At 54.4% G+C, this 13,802-nt stretch overlaps 1 protein-coding gene across 10 annotated transcripts in view; it reads left to right on the top strand.

The window, feature by feature from the left end:
• ASXL1 (ASXL transcriptional regulator 1) overlaps positions 1–13,283 on the top strand; it is a 68,650-nt gene extending 55,367 nt beyond the window's left edge. For 5 of the 10 annotated variants that reach the window (XM_051845106.3, XM_051845104.3, XM_051845108.3 and 2 more), the window contains 9 exons: positions 1,102–1,222; positions 1,293–1,390; positions 1,916–2,009; positions 2,444–2,596; positions 3,756–3,919; positions 4,020–4,116; positions 6,693–6,798; positions 7,370–8,003; positions 9,469–13,283. In XM_051845106.3, the coding sequence (XP_051701066.1) occupies positions 1,102–1,222; positions 1,293–1,390; positions 1,916–2,009; positions 2,444–2,596; positions 3,756–3,919; positions 4,020–4,116; positions 6,693–6,798; positions 7,370–8,003; positions 9,469–12,303 (4,302 nt within the window). In that variant the 3' untranslated portion in view covers positions 12,304–13,283. The remainder of the gene's footprint in view (positions 1–1,101; positions 1,223–1,292; positions 1,391–1,915; positions 2,010–2,443; positions 2,597–3,755; positions 3,920–4,019; positions 4,117–6,692; positions 6,799–7,369; positions 8,004–9,468) is intronic. The other 5 variants (XM_089307198.1, XM_051845105.3, XM_089307202.1 and 2 more) reach the window with 3 other exon arrangements.
• The last annotated feature ends 519 nt before the right edge of the window (positions 13,284–13,802 follow it).

Here is a 13,802-nt window from a genome sequence, read left to right as displayed (position 1 = left end):
TTGATAAAAACTTAATGTAGTTCCTCCTTTAAATGTTTGCAATAACTTAAAGAGATAGAGTCATGATTTTGCTTACTCTTCTTCACATGCTTTTGTTCAAAGAAGACATTCCCCTCCTCTGCTCAGCTTCCCTCTTCTCTCTCCAGCCCTAGTATTCATACATTCATGTTCCATCCTTCCTAGCACTGCTGGGAGACAGCACCTCAGTTCTCCTTGGAAATGAGTGGACTTTAATTCCGAAACTATACAGCAAGTCAGATGGAAGAAGCTTTTGTTGGGTGAAATTTGGGGTAGAGCTCCTCTCTTCACTCAAGTCTTATTGCTGCTCTTGTAGTTTGGTTTAGATCTTAAGTGTTTCCATTGGACTTTCTCATGATCTGATTCTTCTGCACAGGGTTCTTTAGATTGCCAGAATGAAACTCCTAAAACTTGGATTATTCCCCTGGCTAACAGCCTTCAAAGACTGCAGAACAATCAAAACCTTATCATCTGCCCTCTTGGCTCTCTTTGGCTTTTTATGTATCCAATTCCTCAGGCCTCCATTGAAATCTACAATTTCCTGAGTCTGGAATACTTTCTCTTGTTTCCTTGTCCTGTGTCTCCCCACTGCCAGCCCCTGGCCTCTTAGCTATCTTCTTAGAAAGCTTGGCTAAAGCAACACACCCCTTGGAAGCCCTGCTCCCCCATCCTTACTCTCAAGAGGCCTGTGCCTCTTGCCCAGCTTAACGTCAGGCGCCCCTGGTGGCTGCCACAAGCCTTGCATCACCCCATCACTGAGCCTCACGCTGCAGCCCCCTGGGCTTTCCTCCCTGCTCGTTGAGTACCTTGAGGGTAGGGCCCTGGTTCCAGCTCTTTCTGGTTTGCCCTTCCAGGAACTGGTGCCCGGTAAGTGCTTAGTGAGGATCAAAAGAAAATGGTATCTAACTTTGTTAATGATATGTTTGTGAAAAGAACTCACCGAGAAAAGGATCGATTAGAAGAGGATAGGAGTTCGTCAGTGTTTTCAGTTCCTCCTCTCCAGAAGCAGACACACTGAGGAGTGACTGCGGGGCTGGTGCGGTTGTAGGGTTTTGTTCACCTGGATTGTGCTTTGCTGCACAGAAGGATGCCCTGCAGTGGTCTCGCAGCCCAGCAGCCGTGGAGGGAGAGGAGCCAGAGGACTCCGCTGACGTGGAGAGCTGCGAGTCCAATGAGGCCAGCACCGTGAGTGGTGAGAACGATGGTGAGTGTCCTGAGGACGAGGGGAGGGGCCGCGCAGTCACTCGGGACCCATCTGTATTTTCCTCTCGCAGTGTCTCTTGATGAAACGTCCTCAAATGCATCCTGTTCTACAGAATCTCAGAGTCGGCCCGTGTCGAATCCTAGGGACAGCTACAAAGCTTCCTCACAGGTAAGAGGAGAGGTGGTGATGACCACAGGTAGGCACAAGACAGGAGCCTTCCTCCTCCTGCTGAAGCTGTATTTGAACATGGAGGGAATAAGTCTGGTGTCCACCTGTTTATATTAAAACTGGTCCATAGGGAAACCATTAGAACAGGATCTCTGAGACCAGAGTGATCTCGTGTTTCTCCCGTGGTTGAGTAAATTCTCTTCATTTCCTGGAACACATGAACATCTAGGGAGAACATGAGCCTGGGAGTTGGCAGTTCGATGGCCCTGCCACTGACCAACTGTGTGGCCTTGGGCAGATTCCTTATCTGTGAAATGAGGAGGTACCATCCCTTCTTTCCAGCCTGCTGTGAGGCCCGGCAGCATGATGGGCTCGGAGCTCAGGAACATTAGTCTGTGGGCAGCGTTACCTAGCGGAGGTGGTTAAGCGGGACCCTGTCTTCCAAGGAGAGGCATAGTTAGTGCCGGGAGGGTGTGCTGTTGTGGCTCTGCAGGTAACTTGGGCCTTATTCCCTCTGGGGAGCAGGCGAACAGACAGAAGAAAAAGACTGGAGTGATGCTGCCTCGAGTTGTCCTGACTCCTCTGAAGGTAAACGGGGCCCACGTGGAATCAGCATCAGGTATGTGTAACGTCATGACGGTGGTGCCTTCGCCTCAGGTCCCGGGGACTCGGCCTCCCTGTGTCAGCGGTCTCTGACCTGTAGTTCGGTGCGGTGGTCAGGAGGCCCAGCTCTGGAAGGCAGCGCTCTGTGGGTGAGGCCTGCTGGAGGTTCGGTGTTGGGCTCTGCTGTGTGCCCTCCTCTTTGCCTCCCAAGGCGCTTGTGAGGATCCACGGAGGATGGTGTAGTGCTGTGCAAATACGGTGGCGGTTTGGCATTCTTAAGGTGCTCTGTGAAAGCCAGACCAGGAGGTGGCGAGTTCCGGCCACTCAAGGCTGGGAGACAGAAGCGTGTGGGCATTGCTGGCCGCCTCTCAGGGAGAGCTGGGAGAAGTAAGCTTGTCCGAGAGCCGTGGGCGCGTGATGCTGTTGACCAGTGGAATGCTGTGCCTTCAGGGTTCTCGGGCCGCCACGCCGATGGCGAGAGCGGCAGCCCGTCGAGCAGCAGCAGCGGCTCTCTGGCCTTGGGCAGCGCTGCTATTCGTGGCCAGGCCGAGGTCGCCCGGGACCCTACCCCGCTCCTGAGAGGCTTCCGGAAGCCGGCCACAGGTGAGTGGCTTGGCACTCAGTTCTCTGCCTGTCAAGGGGTCCCTGCAGGCCCAGTAAGAAGATGATGTTTCCTGCTCCAGCTCTTTTACCACCTTAGTTTTACTTCTTGGTTGGCCTTCCATTTTTTGTGTGTACTTTGCATTTTGGTTATTTCACGTGTAGCTAGACTGTGAGGACTCCTGGCCGGCAGAAGTGCTGCCACCTTGCTCCTTGTGTACCCCTGCAGGGCCTGGCCTTGTTACTGCCTAGTGAGTGTCTTGATGAAGAACCCCAACATCTGTTTTCTTTCTCTGGTGGCCTCCTGCCATGCTTGGTCAGCATTGTGATCACTATCAGACACTCCCTTCTTATAACTGAGTCAGTCTGTGCAGTGGAAGTGTATGGTAGAGGTGCAGGCAAATTCAGTAGTGCTATACATTGTGCACCTCCCACCCCCACAAGAGGTAGTCGCAATGCTAGTGCGCTCTTTGCTATTGCAGGGTTGATTTCTTAGCGCCCAAGTGCGGGGGTACTGTAAGTGAGGCACATGAACGCATTAGGAAGACGAGCCTTGGCTTCTGAACCTTAGAACAAACCACTGCCTGTGAGAACGCGGGTTGCTGCTCTCCCGCCCATCAGCAGTGCTCCGTCTGGTCTCTGTTCTGAGTGATTTTTCTTCAGATAAAAGTACACTTGCCCTTTGACATTTCCGTTGGCTTTGAACGACCGTAGTGCGTTTCTGCACGCACGGCAGACCTCTCCAGCCATTCACAGAGGGCATCTGCAGATCTCTGTAGTACACTAACTAGGTTTGCTTCTAGACAACTTACGTCATTTCTGCAATTGGGCTTTGTTGAGCCTGTTCTCCAGCTTTGGAAGGATGCTCAGAACCTGCCCCCTGCCTGGTTTTCCGTGGGAAGAGTGTCTGTTTCAGGCTGTGACGCAGCACGGTACAGAGTGCTGTCCCAGGGCCTGAGAGCCCAGTGTCCTCTGGGGCGATGGCAATGACAGTAACCTGAAGAGCAGTGGTCACACACTTAGGGCGGGCTGGGGATCAAGCAGATCGTGTGCACAGGAGCTCCGGGTAGCATGAGTGCTGCCACCAGCTTTTCTGTCAGTTGGTGTTTGCTTTTTTGCTTTCATTAGCTGAAAATCTGTATCTTGCTTTAAAACATCACAGGTCAAATGAAGCGCAACAGAGGGGAAGAGATAGATTTTGAGACGCCGGGCTCCATTCTCGTCAACACCAACCTCCGCGCCCTGATCAACTCGCGCACCTTCCACGCCCTGCCGTCGCACTTCCAGCAGCAGCTCCTCTTCCTCCTGCCGGAAGTGGACAGACAGGTGCTCATGTGCAGCCTCCCCTTGGCCTCTGTCTGGGCAGGCTTCTTTCCTCTTAAGTTGCAGTATTTATTGTTCTGTTTTTTTCCCTTGATCCCTCAAGGTGGGGACCGATGGCTTGTTGCGTCTCAGCGGCAGTGCACTAAATAACGAGTTTTTTACCCATGCGGCTCAGAGCTGGCGGGAACGCCTGGCTGATGGTAAGTAGACGTCTCTGATGGCTGGAGATGCGTCTGCCTTGTCTCTTGGTCTTTAAAACCCAAGCACTCATTTTTTTTCTCAAGAGAGATTGAACAGAAGACAGGCTTTCCCCACAACATAAATAGATGGCGTGTTACTGTGTCCCACGGTTCTGAGGAAGTAGGCAGAATATTTGGACTTTGACTGTGCTGTATGTATAGGTCCATTCTGCATCTCCTTTTCATCTTTAAAACTACAAACACTGGAGCTGGGCTCTGGTGCAGCTGGTTAAGCCTACAGTGTCGGCATCCCACATGGGCACTGGTTCATGTCCTGGCTGCTCCACTTCTGATCCAGCTCCCTGCTAACATACCTGGGAAAGCAGCTGAGGGTGGCCCGAGTGCTTGGGGTTCCTGTCCCCACGTGGGAGACCCAGAAGAAGCCCCAGCCATTGTGGCCATTTGAGGAGTTTCCCAGTGGATGAAAGCTCTTTCTCTGTCTCTGCTTCTCTCTGTAACTCTGCCTATCAAATAAATAAATCAGTCTTCAGAAACAAAACAGAATGGCAGACACCTGTTCTTTCCAGTACTCATGGTGGTGTAGTCTGGAAGAGCAGAGGAAGATCCACTGCAGCATTGACAGATTAAGCTCTGTCTTAGGAGTTACCACTTGGAGTGTTTGTTAGCTCCTCTTAAGTTCATTTTGTGGGGAAACTACGTGGAGAAAGTGTTGGGAGCACCCAGAGAACCACCCCTAGGCTTGATGGTTTCCTAGCAGGGCTCAGCCTGTAGTCATGCTCAGAACTGAGATTTACTACAGCAAGTACACAAAGCAGAATCAGCAGAGGGAGAGGTGCATGGGCTGAGCTTCAAGGAGAGCCAGATGCCAGCTTCTGAGGTCCTCTCTGTGGAGGTGCACTGGGCTTCATTCCCCCAGCATTGAGTTGCGACAACACATGTGCAGTGTCTTCCAGGGAAGCTCATTAAAGGCTTCTTACTTGGGTTTCTTTTTAATTTTATTTGAGAGGCAGGCAGACCTCTAGAGCTCTTATCTACTGGTTCATTCCCCAAATGCTTACCATGATCAGGGCTGGGCCAGGCTAAAGGTAGGAGCTGGGAGCTCAATCCAGGTCTCCCACATGGGTGATAGGAGCCCAATTATTTGAGCCATCCCCACTGCCTGTGCGTTAGTAGGAAGCTGGAATCTGGAGCCAGAGTTGGGACTTGAACCCAAGCACTACGGTATGGGATGCAGGTTTCTTAAACACTGCTTCAAATCCTGCTCCAGTGCTCAGGGTTTTCACATGTAGGAAGCTACTACCAGGTACATACGTAGATTCTAGATGTTCAGCATCACCCCTGTAGTTCTTAGAGACAGCAAGGGCACAGAGAGCCACTTTTAGCAGTTAGGGTGGTGGGAGCACTGGAGATTCAAGTTCCCAACTGTCAGCTTTGTAAGTAGGGCTTCTTAAGGATAAGCCTTTGTCCCTGTCTGGTAACTGATTCCTGTTTGGGGAATAAGAATGATTTTTTAGTTTGTTTATTATTTTGCTTTTTTTTTGAAAGGCAGAGGTGGAGACAGAACTTCCATCCACCCCTAAATGGCTGCAACAGCTGGGGCTGGGCCAGGCTGGAGCCAGGAGCTTCTTCCAGGTCTCCCACATGGGTGCAGGGGCCCAAGCACTTGGCAACACCCTCCGCTGCCTTCCCAGGCACATTAGCAGGGAGCTGGATCAGAAGTGGAGCTCCAGGAGGCGAACCAGGACCCTAAGGAAGAGCAACTTACCCGTATAATAGACATGGTAGCTCTGTCCTGGGAATAAATCTGGTGTAAGGGGGCCCAACTCCTGGCACAGGGCACATAGCAGTTAAGTTGTAGCTGGGACACTCATATCAAGAAGCCTGGTTCCAGCTGGCGCCACGGCTCAATAGGCTAATCCTCCGCCTGTGGCGCTGGCACACTGGGTTCTAGTCCCGGTCGGAGCGCCGGATTCTGTCCCGGTTGCCCCTTTTCCAGGCCAGCTCTCTGCTGTGGCCAGGGAGTGCAGTGGAGGATGGCCCAAGTGCTTGGGCCCTGTACCCGCATGGGAGACCAGGAGAAGCACCTGGCTCCTGGCTTCGGATCAGCACGGTGCACTGGCTGCAACGGCCATTGGAGGGTGAACCAATGGCAAAGGAAGACCTTTCTCTCTGTCTCTCTCACTGTCCACTCTGCCTGTCAAAAAAAAAAAAAATTAATAAAAAAAAGGATGCCTGATTCCAGTCCCAATACTCTGCTTCTGATGCAGATGCCTACTAATAACGCACACTCTGGAGGCAGCAGATGATGGCTCAAGTGCTTGGGTTCCTGCCCCTCACGAGGGACTCAGATGAAGCTCTTGGTTCCTGGCTTCAGTCTGGCCCAGGCCCAGCTGTTGGGTGCATTTAGGGAGTGAACCAGTGGTTGGAAAAGTTCTGTCTCTGCCTTTCAAATACAAGGAAAATAAATAAGAAAATAAAAATCTTCTGATGTAGCAGAACGTAGAAGACTTGCTTATTCATAAGACAGATGTTAATATCCTAAATATACTCACTAGCATAGTTTTATTTATGTCTAGGTGAATTCACTCATGAGATGCAAGTCAGGATACGACAGGAGATGGAAAAGGAAAAGAAGGTGGAACAATGGAAAGAAAAGTTCTTTGAAGACTACTATGGACAGAAGTAAGGCACTCGGTGCTATGAGTCCTGGCTTGGGTGTTAGAGAGGACTGAGACAGATGGTCTCAAGTCCGGGGGCTGACGGGGGAACAAAATCTTGTGGGGGGAGGGGAGGAGTCGTGTCTGTACTCAGCATATACAGACTTCTTCCTAACAGTACAGCAGATCTACAGTTTGCATAGCATTTGTGCTGTGTCGGGATCCTAAGTAACAGAGAGTGAGTATGAGCTGGTGTGCGTAGGTTATTTGCAGAGGCCACAGCATTTTATGTAAGGGATTTGAGCGTCCGTGGATTTTGGTATCCGCAGGGGTCCTGGAAGGGAGGCCCAACAGGCCCTAAGGGGTAGCTGTGGCCTGCACTGCTGTGCTGGCGGGAATGCAGAGATGGCAGGGATTCGGGTCATTCATCTTTACGTCATTCACAGTGAGGCTGATGCACGTTGTTTTGGTGTGGTTGATGTTGTGCACCACACTGATTTATTTGGTTATGTAAAATCTAGGTGTTAATTATTCCTGTAAAGGAGACGTGCCCTGCCCTTTCTGGCCTTCACTGATGCTGTGAATTTGGTTTGCAGATTGGGTTTGACCAAAGAAGAGTCGTTGCAGCAGAACGTGGGCCAGGAGGAGGCTGAAATCAAGAGCGGCGTGCGGGTCCCAGGAGAGTCGGTACGGTCACAGCGTGGTCCGACCGCCCGGCAGCGTGATGGGCATTTCAAGAAACGCTCTCGGCCAGATCTCCGAACCAGGTCCCGAAGGAGTCTGTACAAAAAACAGGAGCCAGAACAAGCAGCGGTTGTTAAAGATGCCAAATCGATGTCACCAGACGTCCCCCTCTCCAAGGATGGGGAGGCTAAGACTGACTCCGCAGGAGTGAGCAGTGCCCCAGCGCCAGGCCCGTCCTGCGCAGCAGCTGACCCAGAGGGCCCCACGTGCCCAGGTGAACCCGTGGCTTCCCAAACCCAGACCGAGCTGGACAGCTCGACGCGGGCCTCTGCATCTCCAGACCGAATTCCCAGCTTGCCTCAGGAGACTGTGGATCAGGAGCCCAAGGATCAGAAGAGGAAATCCTTTGAGCAGGCAGCCTCTGCGTCCTTTCCCGAAAAGAAGCCCCGGCTTGAAGATCGTCAGTCCTTTCGTAACACAATTGAAAGTGTTCACACCGAAAAGCCACAGCCCACTAAAGAGGAGCCCAAAGTCCCGCCCATCCGGGTAGGCGCCTGTTTGATTCCTGGATGTCAGATTGCCTCGGCAGGGCACGAGCTTGTGGCGCCCCTGTGCTGGGAAGAGGACGCTGGGGCCTGTGCGTTAGTTATGTGGGGACACAGCGCTTTCTACAAGAAAGCTGTTCCTGAGGCTGACTTAAGTTCAGGAGGATGAGATTCTTGACTTCTTGTTTTTTTGTCCTGGAGGTCAGAATCCTGCGAGTTTTAAATTTCGTTCATTTTATTTTTACTTAAGAGGGAAAGAGTGAGCCAGAGTGCTGTTACCCACTGGGGCCTTCCCCAGATGCCCTCGGTCGCTGGGGCCAGCCAGGAGCTCAGCCCAGGTCTCATGTGGGTAAGAGGAGCCCAGCTGCTTGAGCCATCACTGCTCCTCCCAGGGGCTACACTTAGCCAGAAGCTGGAGTCAGGAACTAGAGCTGAGGATGGAACCCAGCCATGCAGGGTGTCTTTAGCTACTAGGCTAAATGGCCTTTTTTGTTTTTAAATAATTTGTAAGGTACTGTCAGATTCTTTGCTGTAGTGACTAAACATGGCAGTATGGCATAGAACAGTCTTGGAACTGAACCCTTTGACAGAGATGTAGTAGTATCATGGGCAGACATTTTACTATGATTATTTATTGCATTTTTTAAGGTTTTGTTTGTTTCAGAGGTAGCGTTATAGACAGAGGGAGAGACAGAGAGGTCTTCCTTCTGTTGGTTCCCCCCCAAATGATTGCAATGGCCAGAGCTGCGCCGATCAGAAGCCAGGAGCCAGGTTTTTACTCCCGGACTCCCACATGGGTGCAGGGACCTAAGGACTTGAGCCATGTTCCATTGCTTTCCCAGGCCATAGCAGAGAGCTGGATTGGAAGTGGAGCAGCCGGGACTAGAACTGACTGGTGCCCATATGGGATGCCGGCGCCACAGGTGGAGGATTAACCTGTGCCACGGCGCCAGCCCCATCTTTCTTCCTTCCTTCCTTCCTTCCGTCCGTCCGTCCGTCCGTCCGTCCGTCCTTTTTTTTTGGCAGGCAGAGTTAGACAGTGAGAGAGACAGAGAGAGAGTTATAGACAGTGAGAGAGAGACAGAAAAGTCTTCCTTCCATTGGTTCACTCCCCAAATGGCCACCACAGCTGGTGGTGCGCCAATCCAAAGCCAGGAGCCAGGTACCTCCTCCCGGTCTCCCATGCGGGTGCAGGGCCCAAGCACTTGGGCCATCCTCCGCTGCCCTCCCAGGCCACAGCAGAGAGCTGTACTGGAAGAGGAGCAACCGGGACTAGAACCCGGAGTGCCAGCGCCACAGGCGGAGGATTAGCCAAGTGAGCTGCGGCGCCAGCCTATTTCATTTTTTAAAGAAGATTATTTGACCCTCTGGGCCATGATCCCTAAATGAATAGAATCCAAATTCTGCTTTACATTTCCTAGGTTGGGTCACTCAATTAACACTGTCTTCCAATTCTTCTCTTGCAGATTCAACTTTCACGCATCAAACCACCCTGGGTGGTTAAAGGTCAGCCCACTTACCAGATATGCCCCCGGATCATCCCTGCCACGGAGTCCTCCAGCCGGGGCTGGACTGGCCCCAGGACCCTCACAGACATTAAAGCCTGTGCTGGGCAGGCCCGAGGGGCGAGAGGCCACCACTGCCATCGAGAGGCGGCCACCACTGCCATCGGAGGGGGGGGTGGCCCGGGTGGAGGTGGCGGCGGGGCCACCGATGAGGGAGGTGGCAGAGGCAGCAGCAGTGGTGATGGTGGTGAGGCCTGTGGCCACCCTGAACCCAAGGGAGCCACAAGCACCCCTGGAAAGTGTGCGTCAGATCTACAGCGAACACAATTACTGCCGCCTTGTCCTCTGAGTGGGGAGCGTGCCCACGCTGGATCTGCCGTGTCCAGAGCCAGGAGAGAGGAGGAAAGCTGCTCCCTGCAGAGGCTCCCGAGCGGGCTGGAAGATGCCTCTCAGCTTCCCGTTGCTCCCACTGGGGACCAGCCGTGCCAGGCTTCACCCCCGCTGTCCTCCCAGACGCCGGGAGCTGAGAGATTGGCTGAGCAGCCTGAGGTGCCTCTAGGTGTCAGAGCCGAGTGTGAGTCTGGGACCACCTCCTGGGAAGAAGGTTTAGAGGAGCAAGGGAGCACTGTTCCCCGCCAGAGTGGGCCCGTGGAGTCTCTGACGGAAGGTGCTCTGTCTGGAGGAGGCGCTGCGCAGGCTCTCCGTGGTGGTTCCGCTGCGAAGGACCCTGTGTGTGTGACCCCCATTGCCACACCTGAATCGTGCTGGACCGACTGCCTGCAGGACAGACCTTCTGATGCCCAATTAGGACTTGGTGACTTGAGCCTGCTCAGGAGGGAAAGTGATCCCAGCCGAGCAAACGGGAAAACCGAGACTGTTGCTTGCAGCAGTGCTGCCCCGTGGATGCCTGTCCCCTCGGGCGAGGAGGGAGTGAGACAGCCTGCTCTGGGGTCTGGAGAGGACGCACGGTCTGGCGAGGCCCAGAGCGGAGAGGCGTGGGAGGGAGCTGCTCCCTTCGTTCCTGCCCTGCCCCAGGGGCCGGCAGCTCCGGAGGGGCTGGGTCCTCCCCCCAGCCTTACTTCACCCTGGACGGGCCCACCTCGAGGAGGCCTGGATGGCTCTGGCAGCAGCTGCAAACAAGTGGACGTTGAGAAGCCAGAGAGCAGTGGAGACTCTGAAGTGCCGAGTCCTCACAGCGAGTCCACAGACACGGCCTCCGACGTGGAAGGCCTGCTCTCTGAGGACAGCCGTGAGGCCGACACCAGGGAGTCCACAGTGACAAAGAGAGCCTCCGAGGGCCACGAGGAAAATCATGCCTGGGACCAGTCCGCCCCGCCGTCCAAGGGCAGTGGTGACCTGAGCGTGGTTCCAAGGACCCACGGGATGGCTGCTGCGCAGAGCTGGGTGTCTCGAGTGTGTGCCGTCCCCCACAAGATGGCGGACTCCCTGCTGCTGGCCAGTGCCGAGTTCCAGCCAAGGCCCGTGTGCCTGGCCAGGCCGGGGGCCTCAGTGGAGGTCACTAACCCGCTTGTGATGCAGCTACTGCAGGGGAACTTGCCGCTCGAGAAGATCCTTCCTTCAGCCCACGGCGGCGGCAAGCCCGAGTCCCCGCAGGGGCCGCTTCGGCGCCATCCTGGGGAGAGCGGTCGCCTGGTCGGCAGGAGCAGCCCCTGTTCCTCCCGGGCTTGGAAGGAGCCTGATTTGCCTGTGAGCTGTGCAGCTGGCTCGGGGCTGGCCAAGGTAGAGGCTGCTCAGGCTCCTGGGGCGCCCCAGAAGGTTACCAAGACAGCCCCAAACTCAGACTCTCTACGTCCAGTGACAAATCCAGTGACTTCTGGGAAACTGGAAGAAATGGATTCCAAAGAGCAGTTCTCTTCCTTCAGCATGGAAGATCAGAAGGAAATCCGTGACGTGTCCCACTGCGGAAGTCCCAGCGCTGCTCCAGGCAGAAGCCCCGGAGACCTCACTACCTCGAGAGCACCCTGTTTCTCACCTCCCAATGTGACCTCCTTTGCTGCCGAGCAGGCGAGTTGGGCCCTGGGTGACCAGAACAGTGTTGGAGGCCAAGGAAAGAAGCTCTTTGGCTCTAGGAACGTGGCTGCAACTCTGCAGTGCCCTAGGCCTGTGGACCTGACCCCGCTGCCTGCTGAGGTCCCTCCAGTCTGGCCCAGTAGGAAGCCGGGGCCGAGCAAAAGCTCCATGTGCGGTGGAGTACAGGCAGCAGGGGAAGGCTGGGCTCCAAAGCCAGCGCCTGCCTGTGTTGCCAGCGTCGTGAGTGAGAAGGCTGTGGGGGGAGGGCCACTCAAGGCAGACGCCGAGAACAGCAAAGCTGCCGGGCACAGTCCTCTGGAACTGGTGGGCCCCTTGCAAGGGCCGCCCTTCGTCATGGGCCTGCCGTTCTGGAGATTTCCCCGGGAGCCGGGCAAGGGGCTCAGCCAGCCTCTGGAGCCTCCTTCCGTTCCCTCCCAGCTCAACATCAAGCAGGCTTTTTACGGGAAGCTTTCTAAACTCCAGCTAAGTTCCACCAGCTTTAATTACTCCTCCAGCTCTCCCACCTTTCCTAAAGGCCTTGCTGGAAGTGTGGTGCAGCTGAGCCACAAAGCCAACTTTGGTGCAGGCCACAGTGCATCGCTCTCCTTGCAGATGTTCACGGACAGCAGCGCGGTGGAGAGCATCTCGCTGCAGTGTGCGTGCAGCCTGAAAGCCATGATCATGTGCCAAGGCTGTGGTGCGTTCTGCCACGATGACTGCATCGGACCCTCAAAGCTCTGCGTGTTGTGCCTTGTGGTGAGATAATAAATTATGGCCATGGGAAAACTGTACAGTTAGTGTGTGTATTTTGATAATGGTTGATCTTAAATCTGTATACAGAATATCATTGATCTAATAGACTGTCTAGGCAAGAGCGCTCTTGCCCCCCCTAAAATTTATCATGCTGAAGCCTTCTGGTCTCGCTGGAGGGAGTTCCTAGTGGGCAACCCACAGGGCTGCCCAAGGCCAGCCAGCCTGAGCCCTCGCTGTCACTGCCTGGTGCGGCCCAGGAGCCTGCCTGACACCCCGAGGGACTGACTGGAAACAGAGACGAGAAGGGGCTTCTCCGCCAACGGAGCGCCCCTGCCCGGACTGGTGAGAAAGGCCGTCTCCCACTGCCCACCCCCCCCCCCCGCCATGTTCTCTTCTGCTACTGTTAGGGAGGTAATGGCTGGGGAAGAAGCCGCGGAGGGTTAAAGTTACTCCCAGCGTTGCCCACCAGGGGGCTTGAGCACCTGCTGACCAAGGGCCACAGCTGAGTCATTTGTAAGTGACAGATCCAGTTTGACCAATGGTTCTGTTGCTGAAGCCAATTTGGAATTTGTCTCCGTGCCATCTGCTGGCCTGTGGGGTCTTTGGGAGCCTTGAGTATCCCTGCACGGACGATGGGGTTGGGGAGAGGAGCTGTGTGCTGTGATGACACCACCTGCAGACCCCGTGAGTCGCCCACCAGGCGTTTGCAGGTGACTCGCTGTGCTCGACACGCATCCCGTTTCTTGGACTCTGTGGGAGTGGGCCTCTCCACTCGCCTGTGTATGTGAAAGTCATTTACATTTCAAAGCAGTGTGTGTTTCTTATTTTTATATTTTTAACTCTACTCTTGGATGTATAAAGTGAACCTTTTGGCTTCTGTAAGTATGCTCTATGCACCTCTGATGTTTTATCACGTATTTATATGTTGTACACAGTATGGCCGGTTCTGTAAATGGATGTATTGTACAGAGAACACGAACGTCTCTTCCTTACTTGGTGTCGGCATCCTTGCGTGCACGTGGTGTTAAGTCCTTCTTTGCACCTGTCAGAGGCACTGAGTGTTGTGCTCCTGACGTGAGCGGGCCGTGGCTTGACTTGGGATTGCTCAGCTTGGCCTGGCGCCCTGTCGAGAGTCCCAGGGAGTCTGCACGGCCTACAGAGCCATAGTTCGCCCACGAGCCCACCGCTGAGTGAATGCAGCCTGTCCATTTCTCTCCTCCCCTCTCCTCTCCCCCAGCCTTTACTGGCTGCTCGCTGCCATGGGTGACACAGCACCACCACCAGCGTGCAGTGCTTCTGGACTCCGGGTGGGTCCCCAGGGCAGTCTCCGTGCAGGCCTTCCAGATCTGGCCCTTAGGCCCACCTGGCACAGCAGTTCCTGGGTCACTGGGCCCCTTTTGACCTACTTTGACCACAGGTTTGGGAAGAAACGAAGCCGTGCCTGCCCCATCTCTTCCAGCACCTTTACAGCAAGTAGCTGCCCATGTGTGTGTGTGCGCTCACTCACCCTG

The sequence above is a fragment of the Oryctolagus cuniculus genome, chromosome 11 (genome assembly GCF_051225735.1).
Source record: "Oryctolagus cuniculus isolate XC-2025 breed Fujian yellow rabbit chromosome 11, ASM5122573v1, whole genome shotgun sequence".
Lineage (NCBI taxonomy): Eukaryota > Metazoa > Chordata > Mammalia > Lagomorpha > Leporidae > Oryctolagus > Oryctolagus cuniculus.
This window is presented reverse-complemented; position numbering and strand designations above follow the sequence as displayed.